At 36.7% G+C, this 24,345-nt stretch overlaps 2 protein-coding genes across 2 annotated transcripts; both read left to right on the forward strand.

The window, feature by feature from the left end:
- The first annotated feature begins 9,326 nt into the window (after nt 1-9,326).
- On the forward strand, nt 9,327-10,265 carry LOC114083964 (olfactory receptor 6C2-like). Its single transcript, XM_027925179.2, has one exon. The coding sequence runs from the start codon at nt 9,327-9,329 to the stop codon at nt 10,263-10,265; it is 939 nt and encodes a 312-aa protein (XP_027780980.2).
- Nucleotides 10,266-23,193: 12,928 nt separating this feature from the next.
- LOC114083965 (olfactory receptor 6C2-like) lies at nt 23,194-24,129 on the forward strand. Its single transcript, XM_027925178.2, has one exon. The coding sequence runs from the start codon at nt 23,194-23,196 to the stop codon at nt 24,127-24,129; it is 936 nt and encodes a 311-aa protein (XP_027780979.1).
- The last annotated feature ends 216 nt before the right edge of the window (nt 24,130-24,345 follow it).

A 24,345-nucleotide genomic window follows, 5' to 3' on the forward strand; every position in this document is an offset into this window, starting at 1 on the left:
CCTACTTGATCATGGTGCACAATTTTTTTGATGTGCCTTTGTATCCGAGTGGCCAGAATTTTATTGAGGATTTTTGCATCTAGGTTCATTAGAGATATTGGTCTGTAGTTTTCTTTCTTTGAAGTGTCTTTGTCTGGTTTAGGTATCAGGGTGATGTTGGCCTCGTAGAATGAATTTGGAAGTTCTCCCTCTTTTTCTATTTCCCGAAGTAGCTTGAAAAGTATTGGTATTAGTTCCTCTTTAAAAGTTTTGTAAAACTCTGCTGTATACCCATCCGGTCCTGGGCTTTTCTTAGTTGGTAGTCCTTTGATGGTTTCTTCTATTTCCTCAATTGATATTGGTCTGTTTAGGTTGTCTATATCCTCCTGACTCAATCTGGGCAGATCATATGACTTAAGAAATTTATCTATGCCTTCACTATCTTCTAATTTATTGGAGTATAAGGATTCAAAATAATTTTTGATTATCTTCTGTATTTCTGAAGTGTCTGTTGTGATATTGCCTCTTTCATCCCGTATGTTAGTGATTTGAGTTCTCTCTCTTCTTCTCTTCACTAGCATGGCTAAGGGTCTGTCGATTTTGTTTATTTTTTCAAAGAACCAACTTTTAGTTTTGTCAATTTTTTCAATTGTTTCTTTTGTTTCGATTTCATTGATTTCAGCTCTGATTTTAATTATTTCTTGCCTTCTACTTCTTTTGCTGTTGTTTTGCTCTTCTTTTTCTAGGATTTTGAGATGAAGTATGAGATCATTTATTTGTTGGTTTTTTCTTTTTTTAAGGAATGAACTCCAAGCAATGAATTTTCCTCTTAGAACTGCTTTCAATGTGTCCCATAGATTCCGATATGTTGTGTCTGTGTTTTCATTAATCTCTAAGAATTTTTTAATTTCCTCCTTGATGTCTTCTATAACCCATTGATCATTCAGTAACCTATTGTTCATTCTCCAAGTGATATATTCTTTTTCCTTCCTTCTTTTATCGTTGATTTTCAGTTCCATTCCATTATGATCAGATAGGATGCATGGTATTATCTCTACTCCTTTGTATTGTCTAAGAGTTTCCCTGTGACATAATATATGATCTATTTTTGAGAAGGATCCATGTGCTGCTGAGAAAAAAGTGTAACTGTTTGATGTTGGGTGGTATATTCTATATATGTCAATTAAGTCTAGGTTATTAATTGTGTTATTGAGTTCTATGGTTTCCTTATTCAACTTTTGTTTGGAAGATCTGTCCAGTGGTGAGAGAGGTGTGTTGAAGTCTCCCATGATTATTGTATGGTGGTCTATTAGACTCTTGAACTTGAGAAGAGTTTGTTTGATGAACATAGCTGCACCATTGTTTGGGGCATATATATTTATGATTGTTATGTCTTGTTGGTGTATGGTTCCCTTGAGCAGTATGTAGTGTCCCTCTTTATCCCTTTTGATTAACTTTGGCTTAAAATCTATTTTATTTGATATGAGTATGGATACTCCTGCTTGTTTCCGAAGTCCATATGAGTGATATGATTTTTCCCAACCTTTCACCTTCAGCCTATGTATGTCTTTTCCTATCAAATGCGTCTCCTGTAGGCAGCATATTGTTGGGTCTTGTTTTGTGATCCATTCTACTAGCCTGTGTCTCTTGATTGGTGAGTTTAAGCCATTAACATTTAGGGTTATTATTGAGATATGGGTTGTTCTTCCAGCCATATTTGTTTATTTATGTTACTAAACATGGTTTGTTTTCCACTTTGATTATTTTCCCCCCTTTAGTGTCCTACCTCCCACTGTTGGTTTTCATTGTTATTTTCCATTTCCTCTTCCTGTAATGTTTTGCCAAGGATGTTTTGAAGAGATGGTTTTCTAGCTGCAAATTCTTTTAACTTTTGTTTATCGTGGAAGGTTTTAATTTCATCTTCCATCCTGAAGCTTAATTTCGCTGGAAACACAATTCTTGGTTGGAACCCATTTTCTTTCAGTGTTTGAAATATGTTATTCCAGGATCTTCTAGCTTTCAGAGTCTGTGTTGAAAGATCAGCTGTTATCCTGATTGGCTTACCCCTAAATGTGATCTGCTTCCTTTCTCTTGTAGCTTTTAAAATTCTCTCCTTGTTCTGTATGTTGGGCATCTTCATTATAATGTGTCTAGGTGTGGGTCTCTTATGATTTTGCACATTCGGCGTCCTGTAGGCTTCTAGGATTTGGGGTTCTGTCTCATTCTTCAAGTCTGGGAAGTTTTCTCGTATTATTTCCTTGAATAGATTGCTCATTCCTTTGGTTTGAAACTCTGTCCCTTCCTGTATCCCAATGACTCTTAAATTTGGTCTCTTGATGTTATCCCATATTTCTTGGATGTTCTGCTCATGGTTTCTTAACAGTCTTGCTGAGCTGTCTATGTTCTTTTCAAGTTGAAGTACTTTATCTTCATTGTCTGATGTTCTGTCTTCTAAGTGTTCTACTCTGCTGGTAGTATTCTCAATTGAGTTTTTAAGTTGGCTTATTGCTTCCTGCATTTCTAGGATTTCTGTTTGTTTGTTTTTTATAACCTCTATTTCCCTGTATAGTTGATCTTTTGCTTCTTGGATTTGTTTATGTAATTCATTGTTGAAGTGATCTTTCATTGTCTGATTTTGCTGTCTGATGTCTTCCTTGAGACTCCAGATCATCTGAAGCATGTATATCCTGAATTCTTTATCTGACATTCCATCAGCTGCAGCTATTACCTCTTCTAAAGTTGAGTTGACCTGCAATGCTTGTGGTCCTTTCTTTCCTTGTCTCTTCATACTGTTCGCTTTCCTTTCTTCTTGGTGAAACTGTTGTGCTATTGAATTTTCCCCCTATATATTTATATTGGTCTTGTATAGTTGCAAAGTCTCCCTCGCAGGCACGGGCGGCGGCTCTGCCCCTCCGCCAATTGGGGCAATGTGCCTACCACGCCGGCAGGCCGCTGGGCCTGCTCTGCCAGTCGGTAGCAGGTCCGCCGTCCTTGCAGGCGCGGGCGGCGGCTCTGTCCCTCTGCGGGCCGCTAGGCTTGTTCTGTCGGTGGTCGCCGTTCTGCCTACTTTGCAGGCGCAGGCAGCGGCACTGCCCCTCTGCAGGCCTCTGGGGCTGTACTGCCAGTGGGTCGCAGGTCCGCCTACTTTGCAGGCGTGGGGGGGGCGGCTCTACCCTTCCTCAGGCCACTGGGCCTGTTCTGTCTCTCGGTTGCAGGTCTGACCTGTTCTGATGGTGGTCTCAGTTCCGACTACCTTGCAGGCGCAGGGGGGAGGGGGCGGCTCTGCCTCTCAGCAGGCCGCTGCTCCTCTTCTGCCGGTGGGTCGCAGGCCCGCCTACCTTGCAGGAGTGATTGGAAGCTCTGTCCCGCCGCGAGCCACTGGGCCTTTTCTGTCGGTGGTCACCCTTCCCCTACCTGGCAGGCGAGGGGGGTGGGGGGCGGCTCTGCCCCTCAGCAGGCCACTGGGCCTGCTCTGTGATTGGTCCCAGTTCCGTCTACTATGCCAGCGCAGGGGGAGGGGGCGGCTCAGCCTCTCAGCAGGCGGCTGCTCCTCTTCTGCCGGTGGGTCGCAGGCCCGCCTACCTTGCAGGAGTGATTGGAAGCTCTGTCCCGCCCTGGGCCACTGGGCCTTTTCTGTCGGTGGTCACCCTTCCCCTACCTGGCAGGCGAGGGGGGTGGGGGGCGGCTCTGCCCCTCAGCAGGCCACTGGGCCTGCTCTGTGATTGGTCCCAGTTCCGTCTACTATGCCAGCGCAGGGGGAGGGGGCGGCTCAGCCTCTCAGCAGGCGGCTGCTCCTCTTCTGCCGGTGGGTCGCAGGCCCGCCTACCTTGCAGGAGTGATTGGAAGCTCTGTCCCGCCCTGGGCCACTGGGCCTTTTCTGTCGGTGGTCACCCTTCCCCTACCTGGCAGGCGAGGGGGGTGGGGGGCGGCTCTGCCCCTCAGCAGGCCGCTGGGCCTGCTCTGTCTTTGGTCCCAGTTCCCTCTACTATGCTGGCGCAGGGGGAGGGGGCGGCTCAGCCTCTCAGCAGGCGGCTGCTCCTCTTCTGCCGGTGGGTCGCAGGCCCGCCTACCTTGCAGGAGTGATTGGAAGCTCTGTCCCGCCCTGGGCCACTGGGCCTTTTCTGTCGGTGGTCACCCTTCCCCTACCTGGCAGGCGAGGGGGGTGGGGGGCGGCTCTGCCCCTCAGCAGGCCGCTGGGCCTGCTCTGTCTTTGGTCCCAGTTCCCTCTACTATCTCCCAGTTCCCTCTACTATCCTGAATTCTTTATCTGACATTCCATCTGCTGCAGCTCTTACCTCTTCTAACGTTGAGTTGACCTGCATTGCTTGTGGTCCTTTCTTTCCTTGTCTCTTCATACTGTTTGCGTTCCTTTCTACTTGGTGAAACTGTTGTGCTATTGAATTTTCCCCCTATATATTTATATTGGTCTTGTATAGTTGCAAAGTCTCCCTCGCAGGCGCGGGCGGCGGCTCTGCCCCTCCTCCAATTGGGGCAATGTGCCTACCACGCCGGCAGGCCACTGGGCCTGCTCTGCTGGTCGGTAGCAGGTCTGCCTACCTTGCAGGCGCGGGCGGCGGCTCTGTCCCTCTGCGGGCCGCCAGGCTTGTTCTGTCGGTGGTCGCAGTTCTGCCTACTTTGCAGGCGCAGGCAGCGGCACTGCCCCTCTGCAGGCTTCTGCGGCTGTTCTGCCAGTGGGTCGCAGGTCCGCCTACTTTGCAGGCGTGGGGGGCGGGGCGGCTCTACCCTTCCTCAGGCCACTGGGCCTGTTCTGTCTGTCAGTTGCAGGTCTGGCCTGTTCTGATGGTGGTCACAGTTCCGTCTACCTTGCCGGCGCGGGGGGAGGGGGCGGCTCTGCCTCTCAGCAGGCCGCTGCTCCTCTTCTGCCGGTGGGTTGCAGGCCCGCCTACCTTGCAGGAGTGATTGGAAGCTCTGCCCCTCCGCGGGCCACTGGGCCTTTTCTGTCCGTGGTCACAGTTCCGCCTACCTGGCAGGTGCGGGGGGTGGGGGGCGGCTCTCCCCCTCAGCAGGCCGCTGGGCCTGCTCTGTGGGTGGTCCTACTCTTCTTGTTCAACAGAGAAAATGGATTAAAATTAAAAATATTCAATCATCACTTGTGAGTATCATGACCCACTATTCTCCCTTTTATTGTTTCATTGTACTTCTTTGACACCATCACCCTTTTCCATAAAGTAATCCAGTTCCACTGGCAAATTATCTTTTTGCTCTTGTCCCTATTGGTTAATAATGGGTATAATATTGGACATGTAGTAATCCAGTATTACATGTCAGGAATCCTTTCTCTTTCCCATCCAGTGGATCAATTAATAAGATGATATAAATATGGAATGAAAATGAAGCAAGCAAAGAGGAAAATTTATCTTTCTGGATGTTACGAATATTTCAAACCTTACAGACTGAAGATGGCTCATTTGGTTCCTTTCTAAGTGAAGAAATAAGGTAAGTTCTAAAAACAAATTGAAAGATGAGGAAAGAAACAATACAATATTTGATTGTTTAGTAAGTCACAACATGGCTAATCACTTGGGGGAAAATTACATATCCTTATACCTTACACCAAATTATGATTCATATGGGACACAGATGTAAACATAAACAAAGTAAATAATAAAATTATTGGAAGAAAATATAAGTAACATATATGTCCAGATCAGGGTCATAAGAAAACCTTAAATAGTCCTGCTAAATTTAGAAATAATGAATCAAAATCAAGAATATATTTTATGATGTAGTAGAAAATTTTGCTAAATATCAGTACTATTATTAGTATTAAATATTAAATCACAAAGTAACATTTCTAAGATATAAGGCTTCAAAAGACTTAATAACAACTAGATGTTAAGCACATGCAAATATCTTAGGAAAGATAAGAATTCAGCAAACATTTTTACCCAAAAATAGCCAGTGGGCAGTAATATTGAATTTATTAAGATTAAATTACAAATACACATTGAAGAAATTTCTATATCATTAGCAACCAACATAATGTGAATAAAATGAACAAATACCAAAATATTTTTTGGATCATTATTTTTGGCAAAGATACTATACTGATTTGCTTCTTGACCTTGGAACTATAATGCATTGTCATTCTCCAAGGACACTATCCTAATTCCTATGTGCACTAGTTAGCTTTTGTTTTGTCAATAACATAAATTACATTTTACTTTCATTAGTGACATTGAGGCAGGGTCACCAAGGACACTTGTTTTTTTAAGCTTAGTTAATCCTTCCTGATACAGGGTGACCATATAAAAGATTCTCCATCATGCCTGTGGTGATACTCTTAAAGGACTCACCCTATTTCAATCTTGTTGAGATTGGACCCTTAGTTTTTAAAAAATTAAAGAAATTTTTGGTTCTCCCCAGATAATTTATTACTCTTTCCTTCTCTTAAGCCACACAAATTTGCAGAAATAATTTCCTTTTAAAATTTAAGCTGATATTGGGATTTGTGATAACTGTTAGACATCAGGATATAAAACTTGAGGTAACCTGCTATATATATTTCTACTGCTCCCTTTGAGTGCCAGTTCAATAAGAAAACCTGACTAGATTGTATCCACATCACTACTAACAAATTTTACTTGGTTGTGAATTGCACTAATGAGGCTGTGGATAAAATAAAACTAATGCCTGAGTGACAGACTAAAGTGTAAGTAGTTTCATATTTCTGAAGTCAATTTTTCTTTTGTAAATTTGGTTAAATAAGATTTTTCCTGTCACTATTGGAGACAGATAATACAAATATTGATATTGATATATGTGTATGTGTGTGTGTTAATTTAGTTTTTAAGGATATGAGCAATTAATTTCATTACTTTAATGTTATTTCTTTGTTGAGATTATTAACCACAGGCACAAATTAAGAAGACTTTAAGCCTGTTTATGAATTGAAAAAAATTCTGGGTAACAAAATGGTCAAATACAAAATGTATTCTCACACAGTTACAAGACTAAGTAGATACAGTGCTGTAGAAAAGTTATTAGCTAATATCTACAAACTTTTAAAATAACTTGTTACCTTACTTTTATCATTTTTTTACATGATCTATATTAGAATTTAAATGACTAGTTGGGCAGATGAAATGCCTAGTCTGAGTAATTATGTCATAATGCTCAAAATTTGTACTGAAGTGTCAGGGAAACACATACCTGTTTTTCTATTGAAGGAGCTATCTTTAGTATGAGTGTAGTACCTTCTATATGGGCCACAGGAGTAAAGAATTTTCTCAAGTAAAGAATACATCCTGGTATTTGTTTGTCAATATCTATGATATATACATTCAATATCCAGAGAAATATATTCTAGGAAATGTATTAAGATATGCATCATATTGTATAACAAAAATATCACAGTTTAAGTAGGCAGATTGGTAAATAGCAGTACAAAACAGCTCTGAAATAGAGATGATGGTTCTAAAAATGCAGTGGAGGTGGTTCTAGCTACTTCTACAGGAATTGAGATGGTATGTTAGTACCTACTCTAGATGCAGTATGGAATATGGATTAAAATGATCAGAATAGAAGATGTAAAGTCCAGTTAGAGAATTAATGTTTCATTCTGAGTGTAAAATCAAAATGATAGAAGTGAGATGGAAGCATGAAATGGAAAATATGAATTGTGTTTATAATATATTAAGTATCTTAAGAATGTACATCCTAAAGAAAATGGTCATTATTTAGATGTGCCCAATCATGTGGGATAACTTTTGAGAGAAATCAACACAGTTTTGGGTTTGGCAAGAGGAATAACATTAATAATTATGCAAAAATAATGATTGTGGGCTAGTAAATAAAAAAGTCATATATATATTTTGTTTCAGAGGATAACAGCCAGAATAATTAAATGCAGGAAAAAGTATAGCGTACTATAGACTCCACAGAAATTAAAAGGGTATATATTGGGATTGGAATGTAGCCCAGTGGTAGAGTACGTGCCACCAGGTGCAAGGCCCTGGGTTTGATACCCAGCACTAAGAAACAAAGAAGTATACCCACACACAAACAAGGTGAATTTATGATTTGATTCAAAAGCTTTATAAAATAGCATGGCTTTTGAAATACAATGATTGAGTGTATGTAAATCTGGGCTACACTAAATCAATATAACTTGTGCCAAGCTTTTCATTATATTGCAACAAACTACTTACAGATAAAAAGAATTTTCTGTATTGATCATTACCAAAAAGTATAGAAATAAGGAACTGTTATGAAATATTAAAGGGTCAGATGAAATGACCAACCTCCATAATTTTTCTGTATTTATAGTTGTTAAATTAAAAAATATTTTTTTCTTTCAATTTTATTAACATGTATTAATTGTACATATGAATAGGGTTGTGTGAGATATTTGCACTAGTCAAATCCAGCCTCCCTTTACCTGCCCTTGCACCCACTCTTCTCAATCTCTAGTATTCATTATTCTACATTCAGGTTGACAATTTTTGGCTTCCATGTGTTAAAACATGTAGTAGTTTTATTTCTTTCTGTGTCTGGCTTTTTACACTTAACATAAGGCTCATTCATATAGTTTCATCCATTTTGCTGCAAATGTCAGGATTTCATTCCCTTTTACGGCTGGACAATATTCTATTGTGTATATATGCCACATTTTCCTTACCCAGTCATCTATTGATGGGCACCTAGACTGATTCCTTATCTTAGCTATTGTGAATAGTGATGCAATAAACCTATACAGGTAGTTATTTCTTTGGTGAATTTATTTCATTTCCTTTGACTGCGTACCCAGAAGTGGCATATCTGGATCACACTGTACACCTATGTTTAGTTTTTACGGAACGTCCATACTGTTCTTCACAATAGCTGTGCTGATTTACATCCCTAAGAGTTCCTTTCTCTCCACATCCTTGTAGTATTTGGGTATTTTGTTTGTGTTCTTGCCTTTTTGGTAATAGTTCTAACTGTGGTGAGATGGTGTCTCATTATAATTTTCATTTTCCTTTCTGGGAAATGTCTAGTGATTTCCTCCTTTGTAATTCCTGATATTTCTAAAATGTGTGCTTTCTTTCTGTTAGTGATTTTGTGTGTGTGTGTGTGTGTTTGTTTTATTGTCAGCCTGGTTAGAGCTTTATTAGTGTCATGCATCTCTCAAAAGTCAATTTTGCATTTTGATAATTTTTCTCTATTGCCTTCTTCATTTTCAATTTTATTGACTTTATTGTCCTTATTATTGCTTGTCTTAGTATACTTAGTTTTACCTTTTTTTAAATTGTACTTCATTGTCAAAGCTTATAAGTATTGTTTTTTCTTCTGTTTAGGTGCTTTGACTTTTGATATGCAGATTGCCTAAAACATCAAAATCAGTTATGATAAATCACACAGCAATAACAACATTCATCTTGTTGGGACTTACAGATGACCCACAGCTGCAAATTCTGGTTTTTATCTTTTTATTCTTAACATACATTCTGAGCGTCACTGGTAATCTGACTATTATCATTCTCACCCTGACGGATTCCCATCTTAGAACACCTATGTATTTTTTTCTTCGAAACTTCTCCTTCTTAGAAATCTCATTCACAACAGTCTGTGTTCCCAGATTCCTCTACAGTATATCAACTATGGATAACACCATAACTTACAATGCTTGTGCCAGTCAAATATTTTTTATTGGACTCTTTGGGGCCACAGAGTTTTTTCTCCTGGCCGCCATGTTCTATGATCGCTATGTGGCCATCTGCAAACCCCTTCATTACATCACCATCATGAACAACCGAGTCTGTGCCATCCTAGTCTTCTGTTGCTGGATCTCAGGGTTGGTGATCATCATCACACCTCTCAGCATGGGCCTCCAGCTGGAGTTCTGCGACTCCAATGTCATTGATCATTTTGGCTGTGATGCATCTCCTCTTTTTAAGATCTCATGCTCAGATACGTGGTTTCTAGAACAGACCGTTATTATTTGTGCAGTGTTTACTTTTATTATCACACTAATAGGTGTGATTCTTTCTTACATAAATATTATTAGGACAATTCTACGATTCCCTTCAGCTCAGCAAAGAAAAAAAGCTTTTTCTACCTGCTCCTCCCACATGATTGTGGTTTCCATCACCTATGGCAGCTGCATCTTCATCTATGTCAAGCCTTCAGCCAAAGAACAGGTGGACATAAATAAAGGGGTATCTGTGCTCACTACATCTGTTGCCCCTTTGTTAAATCCATTTATTTATACGTTGAGGAACAAGCAAGTGAAACAAGCTATCAATGACACAATCAAAAAAATTGCCTTTATCTTACACAAATAGGAGTATCCTGGATATAAGCAATTAAATGAAAATGAAAAGTTACTTCCTTTACGTCTTTCTTGAAGTTTCACTAGATTAGCTGGATTAACTTTCTTATGGTCCTTTATTGATTTGTGACAATTTTGTGATTTTTTATACTAATTTGTTATATGTGACAGCAGAATGCATTACAGTTCATATTAAACATATAGGGCGCATTTTTCATATCTCTGGTTGCAAATAAAGCATATTCATACCATTTGTGTCTTTATACATATACTTAAGGTAATGATATCCATCTCATTCCATTATCTTTTTTACCCCCATGCACCCTACCTTCCCCTCCCACCTCTTTGCTCTATCTAGAGTTTGTCTAATCCTCTTATTCTCCCTCTCCCAACCCCACTATGAATCAGCCTCCTTACATCAGAGAAAACATTTGGCATTTGATTTTTTGGGATTGGCTATTTTCACTTAGCATTATATTCTCCTCTCCATCCATTTACCTGCAAATACCATGATTTTATTCTTTTATTGTTGAGTAATATTTCATTGTGTATAAATGCCACATTTTCTTTATCCATTCATCTACTGAATGGCATCTAGGTTGGATCCACCGTTTAGCTATTGTGAATTGTGCTGAAATGAACATTGATGTGGCTTTGAACTGTAGTATGCTGTTTTTAAGTCCTTTGTGTATAGACTGAGGAGTGAAATAGCTAGGTCAAATGGTGGTTCCATTCCCAATTTTCCAAAAAATCTCCATACTGCTTTCCATATTGTCTGCACCAATTTGCAGTCCCACCAGCCATGTATGAGTGTACTTTTTTCCCCACATCCCTGTCAACACCTATTGTTGTTTATATTCTTAATATTTTCCATTCTGACTGGAGTGAGATGAAATCTTATAGTAGTTTTGATTTGCATTTCTCTAATTGCTGGAGATGTGGAACATTTTTTTCATATATTTGTTGATTGATTGTATATTATCTTCTGAGAAGTGTCTGTTCTGTTTTTTTGGTGTTAAGATTTTTGAGTTCTCTATATACCCTATAGATTAGTGCTCTATCTGACATGCATGTGGTAAGAATTTGGTCCCAATTAGTAGGCGCTCTATTCACCTCACTGATTGTTTCTTTTGCTGAGTAAAAAGCTTTTAGGTTTAAATCCATCCCATTTATTGATTCTCAATATTAATTCTTTTGCTATAGGAGTCTATTTAAGGAAGTAGGGGCCTAATTTGACATGATAGAGTTTAGGACCTACTTTTTCTTCAATAGATGCATTGTCTCTGGTTTAATTCATAGATCTTTGATCCACTTTGAGTTTTGTGCATGGTGACAGATAGTGGTTTAATTTCATTTTGTTGCATATGGATTTCCAGTTTTCCCAGTACCATTTGTTGAAGATGCTATCTTTTCTCAAATGCATGTTTTTGGCACCTTTTTCTAATATAAGATAACTATAATTATGTGGGTTTGTCTCTGTGTCCTCTGTGCTGTACCCATTGGTCTATGAGTCTATTTTGATGCCAATACTATGCTTTTTTTGTTCCTATTGCTCTGCAGTATATTTTAAGTTCTGGTATAATGATGCCACCTGCTTCACCTGCTTTTCTAAGGATTGCTTTAGCTTTTCTGGGTCTCTTATTTTTCCAGATGAATCTCATATTGTTTTTTTTTTATTTGTATGAGGAATTTCATTGGGATTTTGATTGGAATTGCATTAAATCTGTATAGTGTTTTTGGTAGTATGGTCATTTTGACGATATTAATTCTGCCTATCCAAGAACAATATTTTCATATTCTAAGGTCTTATTTGATTTCTTTCTTTAGCATTCTGTAGTTTTCATTGCAAAAGTCTTTTAATATCTTTTGTTAGGTCAATTCTCAAGCATTTTATTTTTTAAGGGTATTATAAATGGGGTAGTTTTCCTTGTTTCCCTTTGAGAGGATTTGTCACTGATATGCAGAAATACCTTTGATTTATGGGTGTTGATTTTTCATCTTGCTACTTTGCTGAATTCATTTACTATTTCTAGAAGTTTGCTGGTGTTTTTTTTTTTTTTTTTGGGTGTTCTATGTATAGAATCATATCATTGACAGATAGTGCTAATTTGAGTTCTTCTTTTCCTCAATCTATCCCTTTAATTTCTTTTGTCTGTCTAATTACCAGTGTTTTAAGAACTATGTTAAATAGAAGTGGTGACAGAAGAATCGTGCATTGCTCCAATTTTTATAGTAAATGCTTTCAAATTTTCTCCATTTAGAATGATGTTTGCCTGGAGCTTAGCACAGATAGCTTTTATGATGTTGAGATATGTTCCTGTTATCCCTAATTTTTCTAGTGTTTTGAACATGATGGGAGCTGTATTTTGTTGAATGCTTATTCTGCATCTTCTAGAGATGATCATATGATTTTTATCTTTAAGTCCATTGATGTGATAAATTATGTTTATTGATTGCCATACATTTAACCAACCTTGCATCCATGGGATGAATCCCACTGGATCATGGTGCACAATCTGTTTGATATGGTTTTGTATTTGATTTGCCAGAATTTTATTGAGAATTTTTGCATGTATGTTTATTAGTGATATTGGTCTGAAGTTTCCTTTTTTTGATATGTCTTTGCCTGGTTCTGGAATCAGGGTAATATTTCCCTCATATAATGGGCTTAGAAGTACTCCTCCCTCTTTTTCTATTTCATGAAATTATCCATAAAGCATAGGTATTTGTTCTTCTTTAAAGGACTTGTAGAACTCAGCTGTGTACTGGTCTGATCCTGGGTTTTTCTTGGTTGGTAGTCTTCAGATGGCGTCTTCTATTTTCTTGTTTGAAATTGATCTGTTTAAGTTGTGTATATCATCCTGATTTAATTTAGACAACTCATATGCCTCTAGAAATTTGTTGATGCCTTCTATATTCTCTGTTTTATTAGAGTACAAGTTTTAAAAAATAATTTCTAATTATATTTTGTATTTCTGTAATGTCTGTTGTGATATTTCCTTTTTCATCACGTATGTTAGTGACTTCATTTATTCTCTCCTCCTCTTTGTTAGCATGGCTAAGGGCTTGTCAATTTTATTTATTTTCATGATGAACCAACTTTTTGTTTTGTCAATTTTTTTCAATTGTTTCTTTTGTTTCAATTTCACTGATTTCAGCCCTAATTTTAGTTATTTCTTGCCATTTACTGCTTTTGTTGATGATTTTTTCTTCTTTTTCTAGGGCTTTGAGATGTAGTGTTAGGTCATTTATTTGTTGACATTTTCTTGTTTTAAGGAATGAACTCCATGCAATGCTTTCCTCCTAGAACTGCTTTCATAGTTTCCTGGAGATTTCCATATGTTGTATCAGTGCTCTCATTTACTTCTAAGAATTTTTTAATCTCCTCCTTGATTTTTTTTGCAGCTCATTGTTCATTCAGAAGCATATTGTTTAGTTTCCAGGTGTTATAGTAGTTTTTATCTTTTATTTTATCATTGATTTCTAATTTCATTCCATTGTGAACTGATAGAATGCAGGTTAGTATCTCTAATTTTTTTTATTTTCTAAGATTTGCTTTGTGGCACAATATATGGTCTATTTTAGAGAAGGATCCATGTGCTGCTGAGAAGAAAGTGTATTCACTTGTTGAAGGATGAAATATTCTCTATATGTCAGTTAATTCTAAGTTATTGATTATATTATTGAGTTCTATACTTGTTTTTGATTTCCTATTTACAGAATATTTTGCCAAGGATGTTCTGTAGTGTAGGTTTATTTTTTAGCTGTAATTCTTTTTAACTTTTGTTATTCATGGAAGGTTTTAATTTCATTATGAAATCTAAAGCTTAATTTTGCAGGATATAAGATTCTTGGTTGGCATCCATTTTCTTTCAGAGCTTGGTATATATTGTTTCAGGATCTTCTAGCTTTCAGGGTCTGGGTTGAAAACTCTGCATATAACCTAATTGTTTTCCCCCTATATGTAATATATTTCTTTCGTGGGTTTTATTATTCTCTCTTTACTCTGTATGTTAGGTATTTTCATTATAATGTGCCTTAGTGTGAATCTGTTGTGATTTTGTTCATTGGTATCATTTACATTCCCACCAACACTGTATAAGAGTTCCTTTTCACGAGGAAAGATGGTGGAATTGGGCTAATCAGGGACTCTGGAACTCTACACAGCCCTGAAAGAAGCAGTGAAGGAGCAGCTGACTGGAGAGGGGGTTAACAGAGTAAGTGCTCTGAAACTCAATATTGAGCAGTCTGAGACTTGGAGAGGCTTGAAGTTTGATCACCAGAGCTGAAAATAAGGGCAGTATTTTTAACGCTGAACCTGAATCAGGTTTGGGGAAGTGGACAGGGGTATCAGAGAGAGAAAAAGGAAGAGAAAAAGCACATAAATTCACTTCCTTGCCAACATCTGGAAAGAAAAACAGAAACAATTAAAACATGAGAGAAGCAGAAGAGTCAGTGAAGGAGATCAAGCTGTTTAATTTAAATTGTGAACAGGAAGCCATTCAAAGTGTGGCAGGCATTTTGTGTAATATATACTTGGCCAGCCTCCCTAGAAAAAATTAAATCAATACAGCTTCTCCCCAATTTCAGATAGCAACAAATAAAACCAGAGAGAGCACATCTGTAGCAGGAAATCTCAACAATCCATCTAGAAAGAAATTGCAGCAGGATGGCTATTACTTGAAAGTTGCTGAAACCCACAACCACAACACAGACAAGGGGAGTGGGTTGGATCTGACCTAGGAGATGTCACTCCCTGGAAGTGCTGGCCTATCCCAGTGCTCCACACAACCTCCACAGAAGATAGGACAGAGAATGGAAATAAGGATGGCTGCAATTTCTAGCTGTGAGCACTGAGAGGTTTCATGCAGTTGAGGCAGCAAACATCTCTGTCCTGGCAGTGGATACTAATAAAATTAAGAATAGAAAGGAATACAATGGATCAATAGAACTAAGAGTCTGTTTTTTTTTTAAGGATAAATAACATTGATAGACCCTTAGCAAAACTAACAAAAATAAAGAGAAAGAAGTCCCAAATCAACAATTAAGAGGTTAAAAAAAGGAGATATCATCACAAACACTTCTGAAATTCAGAGGTTCATTATTAGGAATTACTTTGAAAATTTATACTTCAATAAGCTGTAAAATCTTGAAGACATTGACAAATTCTTAGAGACAAATGACCTACCCAAATTGAAGCATGATTACATAGAAAACGTAAAGAGAACCATATCAAACCATGAAACTAGGGCTGGGGATGTGGCTCAAGCGGTAGCGCGCTCACCTGGCATATGCTGGGTGATGGGTTTGATCCTCAGCACCACATAAAAATAAAATAAAGATGTTGTGTCTACCAAAAACTAAAAAAAAAATAAATAAATATTGGAAAATTATCTCTCTCTCTCTCTCAAAATAAAAAAAACCCAAAAAAACAAAAAAACAATGACACTAAAGCAGTTGTTAGAAGGCCAGAACCAGATGGATTCTAAGCTGAGTTCTACCAGTTCATTAAATTATTTCATGAGATAGCAAAGGAGAAAAAAACTGTCAAATTCCTTCTATAAAGCCAGTATAATCCTGACACCAAAAGCAGACAGTAACACATCAAGAAGAAAAAAACTTCAGACCAATTTCCGTGATGAATGTAGATGCAAAAATCCTTAACAAAATATTAGCGAACCACAATCAAAAACACATTAAGAAGATAATCCACCATAATTGGTTGGGTTTCATGTCAAGGATTCAATGTTGTTTTAACATGCACAAATCAATAAATATGATTCACCACATAAATAGAGTTAAGGAGGGCTGGGGCTGTAGCTCTGTGATAAGAGCTTGCCTCACATGTGTAAGACACTGGGTTTGATATAAAAATAAATAAAGATATTGTGTGTCCACATACAACTAAACAAAGTTAATAGAGTTGAGGAGAAGTATCTCATGATTGTCTCAATAGATATAAAAGGCCTTTGATAAAATATAGCACCCAGTCATTAGTTCTCCCTAGCTGGAGAAACTAGGGATAGAAGTAAATTACCTCAATTTTGTAAAGGTTATATATGACAAACTGAAGGCCCATATCATTTAGAATGAAGGAAAACTGAAAACATTACCTATAAAATCAGGAACAAGACAAAAATGTGCATTCTCAAAACTTTTATTCAATATAGTCCTTGAAATGTTAGCCAAAAAAATTGGACAAGAGATAGACTATAAAGGACATAAATAGGAAAAGAAGAAGCCAAATTTCTCTTTTTGCTGATAACATAACCCTATATTAGAAACAACAAAAATTCCACCAGAAGATTTCTAGAACTTATAATTTAGCAAAGTAAAAGGATACAGCATATACAAATCAATTGTTTTCCTAAATTCCAATAATAAATCTGCTGAAAAGGAATTAGGAAAACTATCCCATTCACAGTACTCTCAAAGATTTTTTAAAAATAATTGGGAATATAACTAACCAAAGAGGTGAAAAACCTCTGCAATGAAAACTATAGAACACTGAGGAAAGAAATTGAAAAAGACAATTAGAAGATGGAAAGACCTCCCAGGTTCTTAAATAGGCAGAATTGATATTGTCAAAATGGCCATACTAACAAAAGTTCCATGCAGATTAAATGAAATCTCCATCAAAATACCAATTATATTCTTCACAGAACTAGAAAAAACAGTTCTAAAATTTATAGACCCAGAAAGCCAAAAACCAAGCAAAAAAAAGCCTGGCTGGAGGCATCATCACAATACTGGACCTCCAAGCATACCATAGAACTATAGTAACAAAAACAACATGGTATTGGCACCAAAACAGACATTAAATACCAACAGAATAGAATACAAGACACAGAGAGAAATCCACATAAATAGAGTCATCTGGTGCCAAAAACCATACATTTGAGAAAAGATTGCCTTTTAACAAATGGTGCTGGGAAAACTTAATAACCCTATGTAGAAGAATAAAACTTGACCCCTATCTATCATCTCACACAAAAGTTAACTGAAAGTGGATCAAAGACCAAAGACCAGAAATTTGGCAACTGTAGAAGAAGATGTAGACCCAACACTCCAACATGTTTGTATAGGCACTGACTTCCTTAACAAGACTTCTAAAGACAAGAAACAAACCAAGAATCAATAAGTGGGAGAACACAAAATTAAAAGTTTGTGCAGAAAAGGAAACAATTAAAAGCTTGAAGAGAGAGCCCACAGAATGAAAAATTTTGCCACCTGCTCCTCAGACAGGAGATTAATATCCATAACATATAAAAAAATTCAAAAAAGCTTAGTACCAAAAAAACAAACAACCCGATTAATAAATGGGCAAACTAACTAAATAGATCCTTCAGGAAAGAAGAACTACAAATGGCAAGTGAATATATGAAAAATGTTCAGTATCTCTAGCCACTGGGGAAATGCAAATTGAAACTACATTGAGGTTTTCTCTCCCTCATCAGAATGGCAAAGTTCAAGAATACAAACAAGAACAAATGCTGGATGTGGGAGGAAAGGTGTGCTCATAGATTGCTGGTGGGACTGCACACTAGTACAACCACTCCAGAAAGCAGTATGGAGATTCCTCAAAAAACTAGGAATGGAAGCATCATATGACCTAACTACCCCACTCCTTGGTATATATCCAAAAGATCTAAATCAGCATATTTTAGGTAATCAGCCATATGAATGTTTATAGCAGGTGCAATCACAATAGCCACATTATGAACCAGCCCAGAAGCCTGTCAACCGGTGAGTAAATAAAGAAAATCTGACATATAAAACTCCATTTTGAGTTTTACTCACCATAAAGAAGAATAAAGTTATGATATTTGATGATAAATGGATGGAACTGGGGAGCATCATGCTAAGGCCATGATCCAGAAAGTCAAGGGTAGAATTTTTTTTCTCATATGTGAAAGCTAAAACAAAATAAGGGGAAAATGTGGGGAAAACTCCATAAAAATACAAGAGAGATCAGTGGAGTGGAAGAAGGGAATTGAGGGGGAGGGAAACAGACTGGGAAAAAGGAGGAGTGGTGCAATTTGATATAATTCAACATTCCATTATTATAAAAACTCTCAATAAACCAAATCCAAATGTAAGTACAGGAAATAGCTGATTCTACTGAATGAAGACAGTTTGAAGCTCTTCTTTTAAGATCTAGAACAGGACAAGATACTCACTTTCACCATTCCTATTCCATACAGTGGTGAAATCCCAGACAGAGCAATTAGGCTGGAAAAAATAAAGGGCATACAAATTAGGAAGGAGAATACTAGATTGTCCCTGTTTGCAGAGACAATTTTTATATAGAAAAAAAAGAAAATACTTTTCTAAAAAATGTATTAAAACTGATTAGCAAATTCAGTAAATTTTCAGGATACAAAATTAACATACAAAAATTAGTAGAATATCTAAAAACTAATAATAAACTAGCTGAAAAAGAAATCAAGAAAGACATCCCGTTCATAAAAGCTATTAAAATGCAAAATTTGAAGGAATAAACAATGGAAGCAAAAGATCTCTACAATGAAAACCATAAAACAATGATAAAATAAACTGAACAAGGCCCAGCAGGTAAGGATATTTCATGTTTCTGGATTTGAAGAATTTATATTGTTAAAATGCAATGCTACCCAAATCATTTACAGATTCTGTGCAATCCCCATCAAAATACCAAACATATTCTTCACATAACTGCCAAATAGGCAAAACAATCTTGAGCAAAAGAGGCAAAACTGGAGCAGCATAATACCTGATTTCAAAACATAATATAAAGCTATGGTAACAAAAACAGCCTGGTACTGGCATCAAAGTAAATGCACTGACCAATGCAATCGAAGAGATAAGGTCCAAGTAAATCCATAGTTATACAGGCAACTATTTTTCATCAAAGTTTCTAAGAATACACAATGAGTAAATGACAGTCTTTTCAATAAATAGTGGTAGGAAAAACATGTATCCTCATGCAGAGCAATAAATCTAGATCCCTACCTCTCTCTATATACAAACATAATTTGAAAATGGATTTAAGACTTAAATGTCAGGCCCAAACATTTGAAACTACTAGCGAACATAGGGAAGCACTTCAGGACATAAGTTCAGGCAAAGTTCTTTTTGGGTAATTCACAAAGCACAGGAAACAAAAGAAAAATAAACAAATGGGTATTCTATCAAATGAAAATTATCTTCTACACTACAAAGGAAATAATCAACAGAGCTAAGTAAAACTGAAGAAAGGGAATAAATATTTCAAACTATCCATTCAACAAGAGATTAATAACAAGAATATATAAGGCACTCAAATACTCAAAAGCATAAGAAGAAAAAATCCAATTTTAACATGAGCAAATGATCTGAATAGAAATGTCTCAAAAAGAAGACCGGCAGCCAGGTGCCATGATGCGCACCTGTAATTCCAGTGACTTGGGAGGCTGAGGCAGGAGCAATGAGAGTTCAAAGCCAGCCTTAGCAATGGTGAGGCACTCGGTGAGACCCTGTCTCTAAATAAAATATAAAATAGGGATGGGGATGTAGCTCAGTATTTGAGTGCCCTGAGTTGAATCCCAGTACAAAAAAAAAAAAAAAAAAAAAAGAAGACCTACAAATGGCTAAAAGTTTATGAATATACATTCAACCTCAGTGATATCAGGGAAATGAAAGCAAACCACAATGAGATCCTATTTTATCCCAAGTAGAATGGCTGTTTACATAAAGGCAAAACAAAAACACAGAAAAACAAAACAAAAAAAAACAAACAAAAAAATAAAAAATAAGAAAAACCCAGAACTGGTCAACTGGTGAGGCTGCAGAGAAAAAGAAACTCTCATACACTATTGATGGAAATGTAAATAAGTATACCCATTATGGAAACCAGCATGGAGGTTCCTCAAAAAACTGTAGAACTACCATATGATCCAGGAATCCTACTGCTAGATTATTTCCTTTTGGAAAGGAAATAAGTTTGTGGAAGAGATATCTGCACTCCTGTGTCTACTGCAGCATTATTCACAATAGCCAAGGTATGGAATCACCCCAGGTTTCCATGAGCAGATACAAGGATAAAGGAATTGTTTGCACACTCACACCCACATACACACATTTACATAATTGAATACTAACTCAGCCATAAAAAATATTGAAAACCACGCACAGAAAGACAAATGCTGCATGATCTCATATATAGAATGCAAAAATTAATTAATTTCATAGAAATCATGAGTAGAATAGTGGCTGTGAGGAGTAGTATAAAAGAAGAATAGAGAGAGCTTGGTGATTGAAGTCAAAAGTATAGGTAGAAAGAAGAAGTTCTAGTGTTCTATAGCACAGTAGGGTGACCTTAGTTGACCATAAGTTATGTATATACAAAATAGCTGGAAGAAAAGATTTGAATATCCCAAAGAAATCATTAATGTTTGAGATGATGAACTTGCCGATTACTCTAATTTGATCATTATATGTTATATACATGTGTTGAAATATCACACTATAGCACATAAATATATACAATTATGTGTTAACTAAAAATAATTTTTAAAAAATAAAATAAGGGCTGGGGTTGTGGCTCAGAGGTAGAGTGTTTGCCTCACTTATGTGAGGCACTGGGTTCAATTCTCAGTACCACATATTAATAAATAAGTCAACAACTAAAAAATTAAAAACTTAATAAAATAAATTAATTGCAAAAAATTATTCCAATATGATTACATATATATATATTAATTTGGAGCATATTTAAAAGTTTAAGAACATTTAACTGGGCGCAGTAGCACACACCTGTAATCTCAGAGGCTTGGGAAGCTGAGGCAGGAGGATCAAAGCCAGCCTCAGCAACTGCAAGGCACTGAGCAACTCAGTGAGACCCTCTCTCTAAAGGAAATACAAAACTGGGCTTGGGATGTGACTCAGTGGTGGAGTGCCCCTGAGTTCAATCACTGGTACCCCTACCTTAAAAAAAAAAAAAAGAACATTTGGCATTGTATATCCAATTAAACAAATTATGTTGTTAATGTTTATTTTTAAATAGTGCTTATAAATATATTGATATATTTGTAGAAAACAATTAGAAATGTAAACAACATGGGTTATGTAATTTTATGTTTTTCTTGTCTAATTGAAATTTACCAACTATAATGAGTAACTCATGTAAAAAACTTTTAATGAGAAATGTGGTTTCTTATGATCTTCCCTCAGTGTATGTGAAGTGAAAGTTTTTAAAAAGGAGCTAAAGTTGTATTTTATTTCATATTCAGATTCTTTTTTTTGTTGTTGTTCTATTGGCTTTTATCCACAAATACATCCTCCTGTCTGTAAGGACACTGTCTCCAAGGAAGCCAAAGGTAGCATACTTTTATTTTTTTTTTAACCTCAAATTTGGTTACTCCATAGATTTACTAGTAACCATGTGTAGGTCACCAGAGACTCTGTTTTTCATTTAGTTGCATTTTAATCAAACAGAGCAAATGTAAGCTAGATACAGCAAAGGTACCCATTGACCTGAGAAGTCAGAGTGCCAACTATCCTCAGGTACAGATTCCTAACATTCCACAGTCTTCATATTAAAATGTTTTCTTTTCTTTCTTTTTTTTAAGGGTATAAAAATAGAAGGAAGTCCAAGGAACTGGTTGAAGATGGATACCTCTGAGATGTTTATGCAACCTAGAGTTGTCATGAATTTGACAGTGGATTCATAAGCAAACATGACAAAAAGTTCATATGACAGTCATCTTAAATATCTTTTCCAGTTTAGAAATTCTACGATTTTGTGTTTCAACAATCAACAGAAACTATAATTGACAGTTAAAATAGTAAGTGCAATAAATTATATTATTTTAGTTTGATTATATTTACTTTTTTGTAATCTAAATTTTATTATTTCTGGAAGAGAAAAAAAATCACCTATCTCTTAAAAAGAAAAAATGTGATAATTTTTATATTTAGTAAAGCAAGCTTTTTCCATTTATAGAATTTGGTTTCCTTAGATATATAAAATGCCACTTTGGGGAGATATTTATGCATTTAAATTTGACATTGAAATGTTAAAATTTGATAGTTATCCAGAAATATATTACCTATATTATCACCTCACATCAGAAACTAAGATATATGTGCATATAACTACCCCCAGACCTCCAAAAGAATGAAAAACCTCATTAGAAATCTCTGTCCTCATTTCAAATTTACACTTTGAAAATAGAATAAATGAAAAACAGTCTCATTTAGAGGATGACCAATATCCAGTGGTGATAGGGCTGATTAAGTTTACTTAGTGATGTGATCATTGTGTTACCTGAGAGATCAGAAGGGGAACTGGAAGAAGGAATTATTACTGAAAATAGTATTAAAATGAAGGTAGTTTCTCTATTATGAGTATGAAGATAATAAATAAAAGCAGAAAATTTGATCTCTTGAAATGTAAAAATTAATAAATTAACAGTGGTTCAAAGTCACAGAAAACTTAAAGAAAGTTAATGTTAAAACTTTTTAAAATTCAGAGTCCAAATTGAAAGGAAAATGGCTTAGGCATCTAACTGGAAAACATGCAATAGATTAATTCATTTAGGAACTTTTTTGGACAATTGAAAAACATGCGTATAACAGTGTATATGGTGGGGACTGTGATGAAGAGAAAACACAGGCAGCCTGATCCCCACCCCAAGTTAGTATTCTTTGTTAAGTGTCAATAGAGTAGCACATGACGTTTTCTACTAGAGTACATGATAGCAGACATCAGACTTGCAGAAAACTTTCCAGAGGGCTTAAAACAGAAGTTTAAACTGATCAAATTAAGTATGCTTATTGTAAAGTAATGTAATAAATGTTAAAATGTAATATTTTAAAAAAACATTGTGAATAAGAAAAACCCAAATTAAAACTGCTATATAGTCTATAACAAACTGTTTCTGAATGTTAAGTGTAGATCTAACAGAAGTCAGAAATCAACAATGAGGAACAATACTGTAACAATTTTCATTCTACTGGGACTGACAGATGACCCACAACTGCAGGTTCTGATTTTTATCTTTCTGTTTCTCACCTACGTGCTAAGCATAACTGGGAATCTGACTATCATCTCCCTCATCTTAGTGGATTCTCACCTTAAAACAGCCATGTACTATTTCCTACAAAATTTTGCTTTCTTGGAGATCTCATTCACATCTGCATGTATTCCCAGATACTTATATAACATAGCAACAGGCGACAAGATGATTACCTACAATGCCTGTGTCAGCCAAGTATTTTTTACTGACCTCTTTGGTGTAACTGAATTTTTTCTCCTGGCTGCCATGTCCTATGATCGCTATGTGGCCATCTGCAAGCCCCTGCATTATGTGACTATCATGAGTAGTAGAGTCTGCAGGAGACTTGTCTTTTGTTGTTGGGTGGCTGGTCTGTTTATTTTAATCCCCCCACTCAGCCTAGGCCTAAATCTGGAGTTTTGTGATTCTAATATCATTGATCATTTTGTTTGTGATGCATTTCCCCTCCTGAAAATCTCTTGCTCAAATACTTGGTTTATGGAACAGACCATTATCATCTGTGCTGTACTGACCCTCATTATGACACTCATGTGCGTAGTTCTGTCCTACATTTACATCATCAAGACAATTTTAAGATTCCCTTCTGCCCAGCAAAAGAAAAAAGCCTTTTCTACCTGTTCTTCCCATATGATTGTAGTTTCCCTCACCTATGGCAGCTGCATCTTCATCTACATTAAACCTTCAGCGAAGGACTCAGTGCCCATAAATAAGGGGGTGATGGTCCTCACTACTTCTATGGCTCCCATGCTGAACCCCTTCATTTATACACTAAGGAACAAACAAGTACAACAGGCCTTCAAGGACTCAGTCAAAAGAATTGTAATATTTTCCAAGAAATAAGGGACATGAAGTTGACGTTTGGTGAATTTCTCAAAGTCCGCTGGCAAGTTAACTTTTTCAAAACGCTCTTGCTCATCCTCATCCAGTGGCATTATCTCTACAAGCCTCTTTTAAGATCACATCATTCCATAATAGGCATGTTAATAGCTTTCAAAACTTTAAATCCTTGTTTCATTTTCAAATTTGAAGACCAAAAAATAAGATAAAAAAAATAAG

Source organism: Marmota flaviventris, chromosome 3, assembly GCF_047511675.1.
Source record: "Marmota flaviventris isolate mMarFla1 chromosome 3, mMarFla1.hap1, whole genome shotgun sequence".
NCBI classification, from domain to species: Eukaryota; Metazoa; Chordata; class Mammalia; order Rodentia; family Sciuridae; genus Marmota; species Marmota flaviventris.